General features: G+C 45.5%; 1 protein-coding gene across 1 annotated transcript in view; it reads left to right on the top strand.

Annotated features, from left to right (window-relative positions):
- The window catches only part of C9H14orf132 (chromosome 9 C14orf132 homolog), a 45,762-nt gene extending 26,918 nt beyond the window's left edge, over positions 1 to 18,844 (top strand). The window contains exon 2 of the mRNA XM_030215506.1: positions 18,609 to 18,844. Coding sequence (XP_030071366.1) covers positions 18,609 to 18,830 — 222 coding nt within the window. The 3' untranslated portion in view covers positions 18,831 to 18,844. The remainder of the gene's footprint in view (positions 1 to 18,608) is intronic.
- Positions 18,845 to 19,503: the final 659 nt, after the last annotated feature.

The raw sequence follows: 19,503 nt of genomic DNA, 5'->3' as shown, positions 1-19,503 counted from the left end.
GATGCAGAGACTCAATGCCAATGTCACCACTTGTGTCTTTACCTGTATTACTGCATCCAGAGCCCTCAAAATCTCTCCAAAAATGTTAGCATTCCCTTCAGGCAAGTATCCTCTATTGACAGGGCAATAATCTTAATGTTGTTATTCATTCATGCCTTGAAATGCAGCTGAAGAGAGGCTTTGCCACTTGGCAGCGCAATACAGACAGCTCTCCCTAAGTGATTGATAGATTACCTGCCGCCATGTAAATTGATCTTTGACAAAGGTGTTCCAAAGCGTAACCTTTCCACAGCTGCAGAGCAGCTGCATCATCTAATCTGGCATGCCGTGCCGAAGTGCACAGATGGTGATACGAGTAAAACTCGATTGATTCATCCTGGAGCTATGACATAAGCAGTACGCCCTGTGTGTGCATGTGTTCAGTGGCACTCCTCACCCAAAGATGATGCGAAGGTCTAGAGACGGGAACTATTCCACTGTCTTTTCTGCTCACATCCTTGCCCGTTACGCTTGCTGCCACCTCATGTTCTAGAGGGGCGTGTGGCCTCCCCAAATAAGAAATCTCTCTATATAAAAGGCAACACCAACGTTCTATGAAGCCTCCAGCCGGAAGTGTGAAGGGGGCGAGATATCCGGTTTCCCTATGAGTGTCTGCCCCGCCCTCTCTGTAACACAGTCAGTGAAGGAAAACAGCAGAGCACGAAATCAAATCGCTGGCTCTGTAACAGTGAAGGACTCAGAGGGGGGAGGGGAGAGAGGCCAGAGGGCAGGGACACACACACTCCCACATGCACACAGAAGAAAACATTGCTAGCCCCCCGTTTCATTTGCATCAGAAACGGGGCTTTTTTACTAGTGTCTCCTAAAACTCTACATCTTGTGTGGAATGTTGATGAGTTAGCAAGTCCAGGATTGCCAGACCACTTCAGAAAGTGTGTTTTGTAATTTCGTAAGCCGCATAGGTGTGTCCTGCATTTGTTCCTGGGTGGTTGTCTCTGTTGAGAAAGGAATGCGAGGTGGTCTGTCATGTAACTTGGGGCTTCTCCGTAGATGATTTTGTGAACCAGGGTGCAGATTTTGAAGGCGATGCGTTCTTTGATTGGGAGCCAGTGTAGTTTTTCGCGGAGGGGTTTTGCGCTTTCAAATCGCGTTTTACCAACTATAAGCCTAGCTGCTGTGTTTTGAGCGGTCTGAAGTTTCTTTAAGGTTTGTTCTTTACATCCCGCATTCAGGGGCCCAGAGCAGAAACTGGGGAGGGGGCCCCAAAGCTGGTCTTCAGCCTATGCCTTCTTCAGCTTGAGGCAGGTTTGGGGGGCTCCCTGTAGTAATGGGGCCCAGGGTAGTTGCCCTATTTGCCACCCTCTAACGTCAGCCCCGACTACTGCTTTTGGAGTAGGCAATGTTTCAGCTCTATAGGAGGGTGAAGGTTTGCTGTCTATGACAAGGTTTGTTCCCTGTGGTGGGAATGTAGCTCTGGTTCTGTTGGTATTACTTGAAGTTGTTCACCCTTGATATACTTATACGGAAATGCAGATCAATATCATCAGAGCATTTGCTCTTCCTGTGGGAAATTAGTTCATTCAGACCAGCTCAGGGCAGTGGCATAGCCACAGGTGGGCTTAGGTGGGCCAGGGCCCACCCATTTATGGCTCAGGCCCACCCAACAGTAGCACATGTTTAGTGGTAACTGGTGGGAATCCCAAGCTCCGCCAGCTGAAGATTTTCCCCTGATGGTAACAAAAACGCTACTCTTCTTGGCACCTGCGCATGCTCAGTTTTCGGTGCATGCCTGCTGCCAAGGTGGAAAGAAGCGTTTCCCCACCAGCTGAGATCATTTTTTTGGGGGGGGGAGGGGGGTAGAACACTTGGTGCCCACCCAATTCTTGCCTAGGCCCACCCAAAATCTGTTGTCTGGCTACGCCCCTGGCTCAGGGACAGTGTACGAGATGAGAGAAAGGTACAAACAACAAAAGGTGTTTTGTTGGTACATATATCATGGTACATATGTTGGGCATAATCGAACGAAAACGTCTATCTCCGTGGGCGTTTATCTCCGAGAACGGGTCCGTGAAGGGGCAGACCGAACCGTATTTTCGCAAAAAATAGACGTCCATGTTTTATTCGACAATTTGTGAGCTGGGCGTTTTTGCTTTTCAACGATAATGGAAAATGAAAGTGCCCGGCTCAAAAACGAATAAATCCAAGGCAGTTGTTCGTGGGAGGGGCCAGGATTCGTAGTGCACTGGTCCCCCTCACATGCCAGGACACCAACCGGGCACCCTAGGGGGCACTTTTAGAAAAACAAAAAAAATGGTAAAAGAGCTCCCAGGTGCATAGCACCCTTCCCTTGTGTATTGAGCCCCCCAAATCCCCCTCAAAACCCACTGCCCACAAGTCTACACCATTACTATAGCCCTAAGGGGTGAAGGGGGGCACCTACATGTGGGTACAGTGGGTTTGGGGGGGTTGGACGACTAAGCATTAAGCAGCACAATTGTAACAGGTAGGGGGGGATGGGCCTGGGTCCACCTGCCTGAAGTCCACTGTACCCCCTAACAACTGCTCCAGTGACTTGCATACTGCTGTCAGGGAGCTGGGTATGACATTTGAGGGTGAAAATAAAAAGTTGTGAAACTTCATTTTTTGTGGTGGGAGGGGGTTAGTGACCACTGGGGGAGTCAGGGGAGGTCATCCCCGATTCCCTCTGGTGGTAATCTGGTCATTTAGGGCACTTTTTGGGGCCTTATTCGTGAAAAAGCAGGGTCCAGGAAAAGTGCCCTAAATTCTAGCTACAAACGCATACTTTTTTCCCATTATCGGCGAAAGACGCCCATCTCTGTTCGGGTGATAACCATGCCCCAGTCCCACCTTCACCACGCCTCCGACACGCCCCCGTCAACTTTGTACGCTTCCGCGATGAAGTGCAGTTGAGAACGTCCAAGTTCGGCTTTCGATTATACCGTGTTATTCGTTTTTGTGAGATAAACGTCCATCTCCCGATTTAGGTCGGAACTTGGGCGTTTTTCTCGTTCGATTATAAGCAGGGTAGGGGGTCTTTTACTAAGACGTGCTCACATTTTTGGCGCATGCTAAACGTTAGAGACGCCCATAGGAATGCATTGGCGTCTCTAACGTTTAGTGCGTGCCCGATTTTAGCGTGCGCCAAAAACGTGAGCGTGCCTTAGCAAAGGACCCCCGTAGTTATTGTCTGCTTTACCATGTCTAGTATGTGTTTTTATTATTATGTGTATTTGTTTGTACTCCACTTTGGATAAGAGTGGAATACAAATTACAATAAATGAAATGAAATGAAAATGGAAGCACAGAAGTGAACCAGGTTTGATTTTGTTTAATGATGTTTACTAGAAGCAAATGGAGAACTACGTTGTCTAAGCTTTGCACAAAGCAGACATCCAGCGTGTGGCCGCATTGTGGATCAGTGTGTGTGCGCAGAGGGATTTAGATTTGCAGGTGGCTCACTGAACAGCTGAGGAAGTTACTTTTTTCATATGAATCTGCCTTATCGCTGCTAATGAATCTTTACTGGCTTCCTGTTAAGTTGCGAATCATTTTTAAATTATGTAGTACAGTCTTATCTTATATGGGTCCACTCCAGAATATCTGATCAGACTTGTTATTTATTTATTTAAAATTTTTTATATTGCACAATTCAAATGTTCTCAGTGGCTTACAAAATATACATACGTAAAATCACAGAAATAAAGAAAGTAGTAAATTTAAAACGAATCAGAGAAAAATTTTCTTCACTCAACGTGTAATTAAACGCTGAAATTTGTTGCCAGAGAATGTAGTAAAAGCAGTTAGCTTAGCGGGGTTTAAAAAAGGTTTGGAATGCTTCCTAAAGGAAAAGTCCATAGACCATTATTAAAATGGACTTGGGGAAATTCCTCTGCTTATTTCTAGGATAAGCAGCATAAAATGTATTGTACTTTTTTGGGATCTTGCCAGGTACTTGTGACCTGGATTGGCCACTGTTGGATACAGGATGCTGGGCTTGATGGACTTTCGGTTTGTCCCAGTATGGCAATATTTATGTTCTTATGTACTCACAGCGATAGTTCATGACAAGCTGCATTCAAATGCAGCAGATATTTTCCTATCAATCTAAGGGTCCCTTTTACAAAGGCTGTAAAGAGTATGTAGGAAAGGTCCCAAAGGAACCCGGGGATAGGCCAGAATACCCCCGTTATAGGCAGGCATTCCCCAGGAAAAAACTAGAAATAAAGAACTACAACTCCCAGCATGCCCCAAGGGAGCCTGGGGATAAGAGAAACTATGTGCATTCCCAGGAGTCACCAGAGGAGGGCCGCAGGGGAAGGAGTAAGGCTGATTCTCCAACCTGGTGGAAGAGGTGGTGGAACAAGTGGGTGGAGAAAGAAGGGACTCCAAAGAACTTTAATGAAGAAAAGGGTGAGCAGCTGGGAGAAGGGCGGGGTGAAGAGAATATGGATTGGGCTCCTGAGGGGAGAGAGGAGGAGAGTGAGCCTTGCCCTATGGAGTTGACTGAACCGGAGAACACCCTGGAAGAGCCGATGGACTTTTCAGCTCTGGCTCAGCGAAAGCCAAGAAAGTAGCGGGGCCAAGCCGGGTCATGCGGGAGGAGGTCAGGTAGGAGTATGACTGACCAAGAGGGTGGGACCCTAGGCTTTGAGCCTGCGCAAAGCCATTACTGGGTGTTTTGAAAGCCTGGCTAAATTGAGCTGTGTTTTGCAAGCTTGGCTAGAACTGAGCTGTGTTTTGCAAGCTTGGCTAGAACTGAACTGTATTTTAAAAGCCTGGCTAGAACTGAGCTGTGTTTTGCAAGCTTGGCTAGAACTGAACTGTATTTTAAAAGCCTGGCTAAATTGAGCTGTGTTTTGCAAGCTTGGCTAGAACTGAACTGTGTTTTGAAAGCCTGGCTAAACTGCGCTGTGTTTTGCAAGCTTGGCTAGAACTGAACTGTATTTTAAAAGCCTGGCTAAATTGAGCTGTGTTTTGCAAGCTTGGCTAGAACTGAACTGTATTTTAAAAGCCTGGCTAAATTGAGCTGTGTTTTGCAAGCTTGGCTAGAACTGAACTGTGTTTTGAAAGCCTGGCTAAACTGCGCTGTGTTTTGCAAGCTTGGCTAGAACTGAACTGTATTTTAAAAGCCTGGCTAGAACTGAGCTGTGTTTTGCAAGCTTGGCTAGAACTGAACTGTATTTTAAAAGCCTGGCTAGAACTGAGCTGTGTTTTGCAAGCTTGGCTAGAACTGAACTGTATTTTAAAAGCCTGGCTAAATTGAGCTGTGTTTTGCAAGCTTGGCTAGAACTGAACTGTGTTTTGAAAGCCTGGCTAAACTGCGCTGTGTTTTGCAAGCTTGGCTAGAACTGAACGGTGTTTTTTTGAAAGCCTGGCTAAACTGAGCAGTGGGGTAAAGCTTGGATAAAAGTGAACTGTGTTTTGGTTTTGTGTTTTGGTGCCACGACCGAGGGAAGGAGGGAAGCCCCTCCTAGGCCATAAAAGAAAAAGTCATTGTTTCTGAGGGGGAAAAAGGAGCCGTACTGGAAGGTGTTCTTCAGGCTGTGGAGAGCTGCAACCGCTGAGAAAAGAGGATCCGCTTTACAATATCCCACTTCTGACACCAATTGTAAAGCGGATCCTCTTTTCTCAGCGGTTGCAGCTCTCCACAGCCTGAAGAACACCTTCCAGTACGGCTCCTTTTTCCCCCTCAGAAACAATGACTTTTTCTTTTATGGCCTAGGAGGGGCTTCCCTCCTTCCCTCGGTCGTGGCACCAAAACACAAAACCAAAACACAGTTCACTTTTATCCAAGCTTTACCCCACTGCTCAGTTTAGCCAGGCTTTCAAAAAAACACCGTTCAGTTCTAGCCAAGCTTGCAAAACACAGCGCAGTTTAGCCAGGCTTTCAAAACACAGTTCAGTTCTAGCCAAGCTTGCAAAACACAGCTCAATTTAGCCAGGCTTTTAAAATACAGTTCAGTTCTAGCCAAGCTTGCAAAACACAGCTCAGTTCTAGCCAAGCTTGCAAAACACAGCTCAATTTAGCCAGGCTTTCAAAACACCCAGTAATGGCTTTGCGCAGGCTCAAAGCCTAGGGTCCCACCCTCTTGGTCAGTCATACTCCTACCTGACCTCCTCCCGCATGACCCGGCTTGGCCCCGCTACTTTCTTGGCTTTCGCTGAGCCAGAGCTGAAAAGTCCATCGGCTCTTCCAGGGTGTTCTCCGGTTCAGTCAACTCCATAGGGCAAGGCTCACTCTCCTCCTCTCTCCCCTCAGGAGCCCAATCCATATTCTCTTCACCCCGCCCTTCTCCCAACTGCTCACCCTTTTCTTCATTAAAGTTCTTTGGAGTCCCTTCTTTCTCCACCCACTTGTTCCACCACCTCTTCCACCAGGTTGGAGAATCAGTCTTACTCCTTCCCCTGCGGCCCTCCTCTGGTGACTCCTGGGAATGCACATAGTTTCTCTTATCCCCAGGCTCCCTTGGGGCATGCTGGGAGCTGTAGTTCTTTATTTCTAGTTTTTTCCTGGGGAATGCCTGCCTATAACGGGGGTATTCTGGCCTATCCCCGGGTTCCTTTGGGACCTTTCCTACATACTCTTTACAAGGCGCGCTGAAAAATGGCCTGTGGTAGTGTAGACGCATCTTTTGGCTGCACGCAGAATCAGTTTTCAGCACACCTGTAAAAAAAAAATTGCCTTTTTAACATTTTTTCCAAAAATGGACGTGCAGCAAAATGAAAATAGCCCCGCGTCCATTTTGGGTCTTAGACCTTACCGCCAGCCACTGACCTAGCGGTAAAGTCTCACGCTGTAACCGGGCGGTAATGACCTGCGCGCGTCAAATGCTACTTGGCGTGCGTCCGATACTTGCATCCGAAAATAAAGAAAAAATTTTTGGACAGGCGTATCAGACACGTGCCAAAAATGAAATTACCGCAAGAGCCATGCGGTAGCTGGGTGGTAACTCCATTTTGGCGTACGTAGATGCTTACGCGGCTTAGTAAAAGGGCCCCTAAGATTGTACTTGAGGCAATGGAGGGTTAAAGAACAAAGACCACAAGGAGCATCAGTGGGATTAAAACCAGAAGCGTAGCCAAGTTTTGACGTCAGGGGGAACAGACCTTTTGTAAAATAGGCATCAGAGAGAGGCTGAAGGGTCAATATGTATAGATTTGATTTCATTCTAAATCCATTTGGGGGACCAGCTGCTCCCCTTGCACCCCGTCTAGCTATGTCTCTGGTTAGAACCCTAATCTCAATGGTTCACGGCCTACTTCTCTGAGTGAATGAGTGAAGGGATAGGGTTATGAGTGGCATGGAGGCTAAGTGTGTGAGTGAATGGCAGGCTATTAATGGTGGAAAGGCAAGTGACTGATGACCAGATGCACAAAGCTTACAGTGCTATTAACGTTTGCTTTAGACTGGTTCTATTCAGTCCAAAGCGAATGTTTAGGTACTTAGTAATGCACAAAGGGGTTTTCCGTGGCTCTAACGTTTGCCGTTAGCAGCCACCGAGAATCCCATGCAAATGTATTACAATAAGCTCATTAGTATTCTAATGTATATTCCAGGGGATGCACAGCTCCAGAGCAGCCCTAATTTAATGAGCAAATTTTACGGCTGCTCTGGAGCTGTCGGAGAGGAGAGGAGAAGCACAAGCAGGCAGCCGCCATTCTATAAGGCATGACGCCTAACTCTACTAGCAGGTAACTTAAAAGGGGGTGTGACCATGGGCGTGTCAGGAGCATTCCACAAAGTTGCACGTGTAGTTATAGAATATGGCCTCAGTGTGTCTAACTTGGGCACCAGCATTTACACCAGGTTTCAGCAGGGCGTAAGTCTGGTGCCTAAAGTTAGATGTGGGAATTGGTGCTAAGGGGCATGCCCTTTATAGAGTCTCGCTTAGTGCCGATTTTTTTCTGATGCTGAATTTTGAGTGCCATTTATACAATTTCCCCCCAAAAGTGCATTTTGTGCTCATTTAGGGCCCCTTTTACCAAGCGGCAGTAAAAGGGGCCCTGCGGTGGCGTCAACATGTGAGTTTGCCATGCGCCAAGGCCCCCTTTTACTACCGCCCAGTAAAAGGTTTTTTTCAGGAAGGAAATGGCCATGCAGTATGTTGATCGCTTGCCGTGAGGCCATTTCCCGGGGGAGCCTGGCGGTAACCAGGCTTGCGCCCACAGCACAAAAATAATTTTTAAAAAGGCCCAGGAAATGGTGCGGTGTTGGAGCCGGAACTACCGCATATTAGCCCTGGACTGGTATATTAATAGCTGTTGTTTCTTATTGCTTGTTATGTTTTTTAATGATTGTATGTATATTTTTTTTTTGTTTTTTTGTTACCCACTTTGGGCAAAGGCGCACTACAAATAAAGTAAATAAATAAATGCCATTGATAGTTCCCAAGTTATCGAAAATAACAGCCGATCCCTAATACACAATAACTATATAAATAATTCTCACCTCCAATTCTGAAGCTCACTGTGTGGCAGGGAAACACTGAAGACCTGTACTGTTGCAGCCTCTCACACCACTCATTCTCACTCTCACTCATACACCCCCCCTCAGCCACGCCCCATCTGGACATAATTCGCAACCCCAACGTTCGAATGAAGCCACCCAAGCTCCACCCACTTTCGTGAAGGGTTCGTGGATTCATGGTGGTGAAGCCTCTCCACTGCCCATGCCTGTCTGTCACGCCCTCGCGTCGAACGTCATGATGTTGACGCTACGTCACGACGCCCCGCGCCACAGAACACAAGTGCCAATTAAACCAGGAACGCCCCGCAGCCGACAACACACATGCGCCTCCGCAGGAAAGGGATCGTGGATTCGTGCTGCTAAAGCCCATCCAACTCCCCATGTCTGTATGCCCCACCCACGCGTCACAACGCGATGACATGAAGGGCGGGGCGGTACACAGAGCGGCACTGATACAGGACTTGGAGGAAGATCCCGGAGTCCCCCTCGGTATTTCCGCTGACACGGCGGAGTAGCGGCGAGCCCAAAACAAAAATAAAACACCGAGAGGGAACTGTAGCTCCGCCCTCGCGTCAAAACGTTATGACGTCGAGGGCGGGCCGGTACAGACAGCGGCACCAAAACAGCCCCCCTCGGTAAGCACCTGGCTAGCGTCCGTTTTATTTTTTTCCGAAACGGGCCCTTTTTTACTAGTATAATATAAATTTCTGTTAGAAACAGACTACATTTGGTAAGATGCAATTTGTTCCCACAGGAACTAGTTAAAAGACAGAAACATTTTCCTCAGAAATATTTCCTCAAATTATTACTTTAAAAGGAGTGAAGCCTGTGAAAACTGGGATTACTTTAATCAGTGGGATTTGAATTAGAGAGTTTCCCCTGTTCCGGGCCACTGATCAATAAACAGCAGTTGCGTGTCTCTTGAAAGTGAATTCTGTGAATCAAGGGAATTTTTGTGTTCAAGACCGCTTAGTAATTTTGTAGCCGCCCCCTGGACCGACTACCTTTGCATCCATAGTTATCCCAGTAAGTTTATGATACTGTATTGTAAAATTGGATTCTTATAACAAATTACTTTCTTATGCATTATTCTTTGTTATGTATCCTATACTGTTTATCGTAAGCCACATTGAACTCAAACGTGTCTGGGATAATGTGGGATATAAATGTCAGGAATAAATAAATACATACTATCTCTGATTACATTTGTTATTATTTGCTGTCATTGCTATACAATAAGCAGTTTTACCTTTTTATAATAACACCTGAGCCTTGTCTGTTACTCTCAGTATAAGTGTAAATATAAGTAGACTTTTGGACAGTTAGGCATAAGGATCACGAGAAAGAGAGGTTTGTGAGATATTCAGAGTGCTAAAATAAATTATACTTCTCACTCACTGCCAACTCTCATCTGGGATTTGGTAAGATGCAATTTGTTCCCACAGGAAGTAGTTAAAAGATAGAAACAGTTTCCTCAGAAATATTTCCTCAATTATTACTTTAAAAGGAGTGAAGCCTGTGAAAACTGGGATTACTTTAATCAGTGGGATTTGAATTAGAGACTTAAGTATATGTATTACTTTTGGTTTTTAAAAGAGAGAGAATGTAATCAGATGTATTATTTCTAACTAATATTGGACAATAAGTATGTTTTCAATGAAATGATTTGACTATACACCGTATTGGCCTTGAAGAAGCCAACCAGATGATCAATGTGGAATAATGAATTAGACGAGTAATATCTGGGGATAATCAGGTTAATACCACGTTTTCTTTTTTCTGTTTACTGTTTAATTGATCTCCTTGTCTTGTTTCACTCTCCCTATTTAGTGGTCTAAGGAAGAGAATAGAATTACCTGACTGAAATAATTCCTATATATTACTTTCTCTGTATTTCCAGCAAGTTGTTTTATTGCTTGTAAAAATTTAAATGGTTATAAATAAATTTTTTTTTTTTTTTTAAAAGACAGAAACAGAATAGGGTTAAAAGGGCAGTTCTCTCAGTAGAGGAAGGTGAACTGCAGGGTACCACAGAGGCTTGTACTGGAACAGGAGCAGTGGCAGAGCCAGGACTGAATGGGTCACAGGCAGGGAAATTCCCCTATAATACCACTGGGGGGAGGGAAATTCCCCTATAATACCGTTAGAGCTCCAGTAACGAAACCCTGCAAAACATAAACACATTCCAAACTTACAGACAAAAATCTATCATAAGAAAGTAGCACCGTTTCAAGTTTTAATTAGTTTTTTTTTTTTTTACAATCCCACCTTACGGACGAACCATCTAGGCGGCTTACAACCTACGTAAAAAGGGAGGGTAGAAAGAGAGAATCCACTTAAGACAGATAGTAGCGAGGAAAGAGGGGGCAAAACTCCTTTGGTGATAGAAAGGGGGGGAGAATGAGAAGTAGGGGAGCTCAACTGCCTTGCACTAGAAATCAGTAAGGACCATGCTTGGACATAAGGAATTGGCAAAAATAGCAAAAAGCATCATTAAAAAGAAAAGTTTTAAGATCAACCTTGACTCGAGCGAGAGAAGTTTGTAAGTGAAGTTGTTGGGGCAGTGAATTTCAAAAGCAAGGCCCCTGGACAGAGAACATGGATGCTTTGGTGTGTTCGCGGATGACATCTTTGTAATGATGATATTAAGGATGCACTATGAAAATGATAGCACCCCCAGTTCAGAAGGGAATATCAAGAGTTAAGCATTAAAAATGTGAAACTGAGATAACTTTAAGACAGAGCAAGACAGATGCATTTTTTTACATTGCAAGCTCTTTTGAGCAGGGACTGTCTCTTTGTACCAGGTGTTCAGCGCTGCTTGCGTCTGGTAGCGCTATACAAATGCTAATAATAATAATAATAACAACCTAGTTACAGATTGCTGACACTTGCTGAATAAACAGTTTCAACAACCTTAAGTAATGAATGTTTTGTCCAGATTCTGGGAAGTCACTAAGAACCCGCATGTTTGGAAGGGAGTAAGGAAGAAGGAAATATGCAGACGTCTGAGCATGCAGATGTAATATGGAATAACGTATGATAGTTCCGCATTTCTATAAATGTTAGACTTTACTGGAAGCACTAGCAGTTTTGGAAAGTACCCTGAACCCCTGAACTTGCAGATGTAAGCAGAATATAATCTAGCCAATGATTTTTTTTTCAAAGTTTGTGTCCAAAGATTTGTGAAGTAACCAGTTAATTTATGACTTAATGCATTCTTAATAGAAGAGCAGAGGACCTGAGGAATTGCGAGACAGTTCTGGGTGGCATCACTGCCATTATGTGAGACCCTCTGTTCTCTCTCCCGAAGGCCTTTGCATATAATTTTTTATTGGTGATGTGTATGGGTGTATTTCTTTCCCTTGGTCTCCTAGAGCTGAAACTAAAGGACCAAGTATGATCCTGTTCTGGGTATGGATAACTGGTGCCGAGTGAGGGATCTGAGGGTACAAGAGAGAGAATACTGAATTAAATGGCCCAAAATATAGGAGGGTTTGCCAGCAGCCGTTATTTTGAACACGAACAGAAGCAGTTTGAAGGTGATGTGATGTGAAATGGGGATCCAATAAGCTGATTATTGCAGGAGGGTGATATGGAGGGGCATTTTCGAAAGGTCGTCCAAGTATGAATTAGGACGCCCTCGCGAAGTCGTCCAACATCAGGTAGGTATAATCGGAAAAATAGTATGGACGTCCTTAGACATTCCATTATCGCAGTGCAAAACGCCCAAATCAGGGACGCCCAAAGTACAGCAAAAAAGGAGCCCATCTTCCAGAACCGCCAAAGGATGTCCTCAATATATACCTTACATATACCGAAGAGAAAATGACATTGACCCAGATTCTATCTCCCACCTTACCTTCCTCTCTATCACCTATCTCTACCTACCCATCCATCCTATTACTATGTTTATACTTAATTTCCTACTTTACATAACAAAATTCTGTGTTACCTATTACTATGTAAGTCGCATTGAGCCTGCTTTTAGTGGGAAAGTACGGGATACAAATGTAATAAATAAATAAATAAATAAATAAACATTTGTCATATCAACGTCCTTCGGCGGTTCTATGAGAAAGACGTCCCTATTGCCACACTTTGGACTTCTCTGATGCATCTGGTTGTTCTGCAAGTACAGTGCATGACTTTTAGTAATCAACTTACACTTTTCTCAAAAGAAATGAAGTCAGTGTTAAGGAGTACATATTTCACCAGGAATAGGAAGGGGGATGGGAGGGAAGGGAGGAAAAAGAGGCTAAGAAAACGCCAAAGTCACTACCTACCCTGTTTGCATGCTGCAGTGTTAGAAATCCAAGTAAAGTTAGTAATATTCAAATATTTCTTCGAAATTACTGTGCAAATTAGACCTTTAGAAACTAGTGCGTCATTGTCTTAATGGAGGAGATTTGCAGCCTCATTGTAAGAAGCTGGCTGCTGTTTTGCTGCACAGATTGAACTGTTCATATTTTTTTTTTTTTGTTTTCTGATGTAATCATGTCGGCTGGCTTTTTTTTGACGCACGCTCCGCTTAATAAGAGGGATTTGTTACAATTAGGCTACAAGGAAACCAACAAAGAGGCTGAATCTTTCATTCCAGCCCTTCAATTTGGTTGTCCTCGGCAATAAATCAGAAACAATATGCAGCATTAAGTCTTTCATTAGGTCTGGACAGGCACAGCGTTCTATGATTGATCCACAGTTTACTGGCAAGTCCAATAGGTTGTTACCAGAAAAATAAAATATGCATATTACCTCACAATATTATCCTATGCCATTAGGGGCGTCTCTAATCATTTTAATAAAAATCGGTATTGAATAAACCCAAGCAAGCTGTTAAACTGGCTGTCAAGAAAGTTGATTTGTCATGAGCTGTCAGCTAAAATTCTTGTGGTGTCAAATAAAATGTCAGCACATAAGCCATTAATCAGGCTTTCATCTGAGGATGTTGAGGACCTAGGGAGAGAGTCTCAGGGGCCCTTTTACTAAGCTGCATACACGCATCTTATGCTCATCAGTTTTGAACTGCCGCCCGGCTACCGTATTCCCTGGGCGGTAATTTCCTTTTCTACGCACACGCCCTGGAAAAAGTTCTGGCGCTTGGCGCTAATCGGGCAATAATCAGCATTGTACGCACGCTGATGATTACCGCCCAGTTAACACAGCACCATAGACAGCCATCAGGCATTGGCTGTCGGCTCTGCAGCCGCTCCTCCTCTCGCCTCCACGTCACTGCCCCTGGAGTAAGACCCCGGAGGAGCGCAGCGACGTAAGAGGCGAGAGGAGGAGCGGCTGCAGAGCCGACAGCCAATGCCTGATGGCTGTCTACGGTGCCGCGTTTCAGGTTTAAAAATATTTTTGATCTTTTTCTTGTTGTAGCGGCCACTGCTGCTCAACAGGAGAAGCAGCAGCGGCCGGAAATTGGACCTGGCGCTGTGTGCTCCGCGGGAGACTTGGCAGGCAGGCAGACAGGCAGGCATGTAGGTAGGTGGGCAAGCGGGCGGGCCTGGATGGAAAGAAGGAGATAGAGAGAAAAACACTGATGGAAGAATCGGGAGAGGGGGGTAGGCAGAAGGATGGGGAGAGAAAGAGGGAAAAACAGATGGAAGGATGGGGGGAGAGAGAGGGAAAACAGATGGAAGGATGGGGGGAGAGAGAGGGAAAACAGATGGAAGGATGGGGGAGAGAGAGAGAGAGGGAAAACAGATGGAAGGATGGGAGGAGAGAGAGGGAAAAACAGATGGAAGGATGGGGAGAGAGAGAGAGAGAAAACAGATGGAAGGACGGGGAGAGAGAGAGAGGGAAAACAGATGGAAGGATGGGGGGAGAGAGAGGAAAAACAGATGGAAGGATGGGGAGAGAAAGAGGGAAAACAGATGGAAGGATGGGGGAGAGAAAGAGGGAAAACAGATGGAAGGATGGGGGGAGAGAGAGGGAAAAACAGATGGAAGGATGGGGAGAGAGAGAGAGGGAAAACAGATGGAAGGACGGGGAGAGAGAGAGGGGGAAAACAGATGGAAGGATGGGGAGAGAAAAACAGATGGAAGGATGGGGAGAGAAAGAGGGAAAACAGATGGAAGGATGGGGGGAGAGAAAGAGGGAAACAGATGGAAGGATGGGGGGGGAGAGAGGGAAAACAGATGGAAGGATGGGGGGAGAGAGAGAGGGAAAACAGATGGAAGGATGGGGGGAGAGAGAGGGAAAACAGATGGAAGGATGGGGAGAGAGAGAGAGAGGGAAAACAGATGGAAGGATGGGAGGAGAGAGAGGGAAAAACAGATGGAAGGATGGGGAGAGAGAGAGAGAGAGAAAACAGATGGAAGGACGGGGAGAGAGAGAGAGGGAAAACAGATGGAAGGATGGGGGGAGAGAGAGGGAAAAACAGATGGAAGGATGGGGAGAGAAAGAGGGAAAACAGATGGAAGGATGGGGGGAGAGAAAGAGGGAAAACAGATGGAAGGATGGGGGGAGAGAGAGGGAAAAACAGATGGAAGGATGGGGAGAGAGAGAGAGAGAGGGAAAACAGATGGAAGGACGGGGAGAGAGAGAGAGGGAAAACAGATGGAAGGATGGGGAGAGAAAGAGGGAAAAACAGATGGAAGGATGGGGAGAGAAAGAGGGAAAACAGATGGAAGGATGGGGGGAGAGAAAGAGGGAAACAGATGGAAGGATGGGGGGGAGAGAGGGAAAACAGATGGAAGGATGGGGGGAGAGAGAGAGGGAAAACAGATGGAAGGATGGGGGGAGAGAAAGAGGGAAACAGATGGAAGGATGGGGGGGGAGAGAGGGAAAACAGATGGAAGGATGGGGGGAGAGAGAGAGGGAAAACAGATGGAAGGATGGGGGGAGAGAGAGGGAAAAACAGATGGAAGGATGGGGAGAGAGAGAGAGAAAACAGATGGAAGGACGGGGGGAGAGAGAGAGGGAAAACAGATGGAAGGATGGGGGGAGAGAGAGGGAAAAACAGATGGAAGGATGGGGAGAGAAAGAGGGAAAACAGATGGAAGGATGGGGGGGAGAGAAAGAGGGAAAACAGATGGAAGGGTGGGGGGAGAGAGAGAGAGAGAGAGAGGGAAAACAGATGGAAGGACGGGGAGAGAGAGAGGGAAAACAGATGGAAGGATGGGGGAGAGAGAGGGAAAAACAGATGGAAGGATGGGGAGAGAGAGAGAGAGGGAAAACAGATGGAAGGACGGGGAGAGAGAGAGAGGGAAAACAGATGGAAGGATGGGGAGAGAAAGAGGGAAAAACAGATGGAAGGATGGGGAGAGAAAGAGGGAAAAACAGATGGAAGGATGGGGAGAGAAAGAGGGAAAACAGATGGAAGGATGGAGGGAGAGAAAGAGGGAAAACAGATGGAAGGATGGGGAGAGAAACGGAATACAGATGGAAGGATGGGGGGAGAGAGAGGGAAAACAGATGGAAGGATGGGGGAGAGAGAGAGAGAGGGAAAACAGATGGAAGGACGGGGAGAGAGAGAGAGGGAAAACAGATGGAAGGATGGGGGGAGAGAGAGAGAGAGGGAAACAGATGGAAGGACGGGGAGAGAGAGAGGAAAAACAGATGGAAGGATGGGGAGAGAAAGAGGGAAAAACAGATGGAAGGATGGGGAGAGAAAGAGGGAAAACAGATGGAAGGATGGGAGGAGAGAGAGGGAAACAGATGGAAGGATGGGGGGAGAGAGAGGGAAAACAGATGGAAGGATGGGGAGAGAGAGAGAGAGAGGGAAAACAGATGGAAGGACGGGGAGAGAGAGAGAGGGAAAACAGATGGAAGGATGGGGGGAGAGAGAGGGAAAACAGATGGAAGGATGGGGAGAGAAACGGAATACAGATGGAAGGATGGGGAGAGAAAGACACTGGATGGAAGGTTGGGGAGAGAAAGGGGGAGATGATGAATGGATGCAGAGAGAAAGGGGAGAGACTGGAAGGATGTGGAGAGAGAAGGGACACTGAACAGAAAAGGGTAGAGAGATGATGTCTGTTTATATGTGCCATAGCTGGTATAAGGGGTGTGGCTAATGTGGGTGTGGCTATCATAGGGGTGGGGCCATATGTAGTGACCCCGCCCATAATGAGTACTGGCACCTTTTTTTCTACAAAAAATGCACTGGGAAAATGTGACAGGGGGCGGAGCAAGGGCATGAAAGAGAACAGGGTGGGGCGTGACAGGGGCGGGGCATGTGTCCTTTTTTGGGGGGGACAAAATATGGTAACCCTAAGTAAAAGGGCCCCTGAAGTTATAGATTGAGGGGGCAAATGTCAATGCTAAACTTGGCATGTGTTGTTTGAAATATGTAGCACTATAGGTAAAGTATGGGCACCTGGCTACTAAGTTCACCAAGTAGACGACCAAATCTTTACCACACTGTGTCTGTGAAATGTGAATATTAATAGCATCGCCTGTACATTCATGGTGCATTCAACTTAGTTGAATCTTAGTTGACACTTTGGAAGGTCTCATTGTGTTACATAAGTACATAAGGAATGCCACACTGAGAAAAGACCAAGGGTCCATCGAGCCCAGCATCCTGTCCACGACAACGGCCAATCCAGGTCAAGGGCACCTGGCAAGCTTCCCAAACGTACAAACATTCTATACATGTTATTCCTGGAATTGTGGATTTTTCCCAAGTCCATTTAGTAGTGGTTTATGGACTTGTCCTTTAGGAAACCGTCTAACCCCTTTTTAAACTCTGCCAAGCTAACCGCTGTTGTCAAGATGGTCTTCCAAAAATGATATCTACTTTACTGAGAGATCCCATTCATCTGAGATTAATTGCTACCTTATTTATTTAGATCTTGCTCACACCTTTTTCAGTAGTACCTCAAGGTGAGTTACATTCAGGCACACTGGATATTTCTCTGTCCCAGGAGGGCTCACAATCTTGTACCTGAGGCAATGGAGGGTTAAGTGACTTGCCCAAGATCACAAAGAGCAGCAGTGGGATTTGAACTGGCCACCTCTGGATTGCAAGACTGGTGCTCTAATCACTAGGCCACTCCTCCACTCCTTGAGTGGTATTGCTTAGTACAGTACCATAATCTATCTAAATGGAATCGCCAGGAGGGGAGGGGCAAACTTCCACAGGCCTGGCGCCAACAAGCTTCTTCCTGCCTGCCTGCTTCCGGGTCCGTCCTCTCCTGCTCGTGTGTGCCGCCCAGGACCTGATGATTGCATTAGCGCAATCTCAGGTTAATGCAATCATCCAAGTCTCAACTCCCAACATGGATAGGAGCAGGAGAGGACAGACCATGGGAGCAGGCAGGCAGGAAGAGGCTTGCCGGGGTCCAGGCCTTCCTTGGAGGCAGAGACAGAAAGGTAAGGGGGGGGGGGGGGGGGGCAGCACACGGCAGTCTGCCAGTTCTACCCCGGGCCCAGCTGTGTCTCTCGGCATCAATAAGCAGCAGTCTACTTAAATGCTAGCCAATGTTTCATTTAAAGATGTGTCTCGATGGATATTGCTCATCTGTATTTTATGTCGTTGGCCTTATCTTATGGACTTCTCTACCAGCTGATTTGTGGTTAATGCCCAGACATATATTTGCCCGGAAATCTTTAAAGGCCTACCTGTTTAGGAAGGCTTATGATGGTCTATTATCCAGTTGAAGTATTTGCAATTCTGCAGTCTGACACAGATAGGGTTACCATATGGCTCCAGAAAAAGGAGGACGGATTGAGCCAGCCGGGTTTTACTTCCATTGCTTTCCATTGAAAGCAATGGAAGTAAAACCCGGCTTGCTCAATTACTTCCACTGAAAGCAATGGAAGTAAAACCCGGCTGGCTCAATCCGTCCTCTTTTTCCTGGAGCCATATGGTAACCCTAGACACAGAATAAGAGTTGTTATGCTGCCAGTTAAGATGTCCTATGTGAACTGTTTTTAGTAATGTTTGGTTTGGTTTGTTTTAAGCAGGTCATGGTAATTGTTGTATTTGTGAGTGTTTTAAACTATGTATGCTTTAATTTTATGTTTTAAATTATGTATGTTTTATGTATTACTCACCTCGGATTTTAAGACAATGTGGGATATCAAAAATGAATAATGAGCAAATAAATGTTTGCAAATCAATTTATACAAAAGTCTTGGTTTCCTAATAGTCTCCTATCCTTCCTTGCAGCTTCCTGTTATGGGAGGGGCCTTTATGGATTCACCCAGTGAGGACTTTGGTGCAGAATACTCCTTATTTAACTCTTCCGGCAATGTGCACGCAGCCTCTACTCAGAGTCCACCCGAAGAACCACCCCGTTCCTCAAACGATGCCATATTGCTATGGATTGCCATTATAGCAACAATCGGAAACATCGTGGTGGTCGGAGTTGTATATGCCTTTACATTCTAAGAGGTTCAGAAGCTTTAGGAACTGCACATGTGAAAAGATGAGCCTGTGTTCTGTATTTCTGTATATACTTCGTGCCTGTTTAGTTTGCTGATAATGCAAAAATGTTTAAAGGTGTCAGTTATTAATAACCTGATAACTAGTTAACTATAATTTCTAAAATTTAAAAATTTAACAAAAAGAAGTGAAAGTTTTAGATAATGTTTTCTATCCACAAATTTTAGATATCTAAAAACTCATATATAGAAAAATAAAGCCTACCAGGAAAGTACAGTTCTTAGTTTCTCCCACCTTTGCTTAGGATTAGCGTTCCTCTCTATCTGTTTATTTGTGGATGAATATTTTGAAAATGTTGACTTGTTAGACTTGTTACAACCCCCAGAAAGCTGACGAATCCATCTGTACAAACTAGAAAAAATTTCCCACTTGTAATTAGCAGATCTTTCAGACTTGCTGGAAATGTGTTTGACACAATCAGGACACCCAGAAAATTTATGAGTCTTTGCCCTGGTCATTAAAAAAGAATCGATATTTTTTTTATTATAGTGTTTTTGGGGCAAATTTTAAGCCCATTGCAGTCAGTGGTTTTTTATTTTTTTTTTAAACACCAACTACTGCTGCCTCTGAATAACTGGGAATCAGCTGCTCTGACTGGCAGTGCTGGTCAATTATTGGT

The sequence above is a fragment of the Microcaecilia unicolor genome, chromosome 9 (genome assembly GCF_901765095.1).
Source record: "Microcaecilia unicolor chromosome 9, aMicUni1.1, whole genome shotgun sequence".
NCBI classification, from domain to species: Eukaryota; Metazoa; Chordata; class Amphibia; order Gymnophiona; family Siphonopidae; genus Microcaecilia; species Microcaecilia unicolor.
This window is presented reverse-complemented; position numbering and strand designations above follow the sequence as displayed.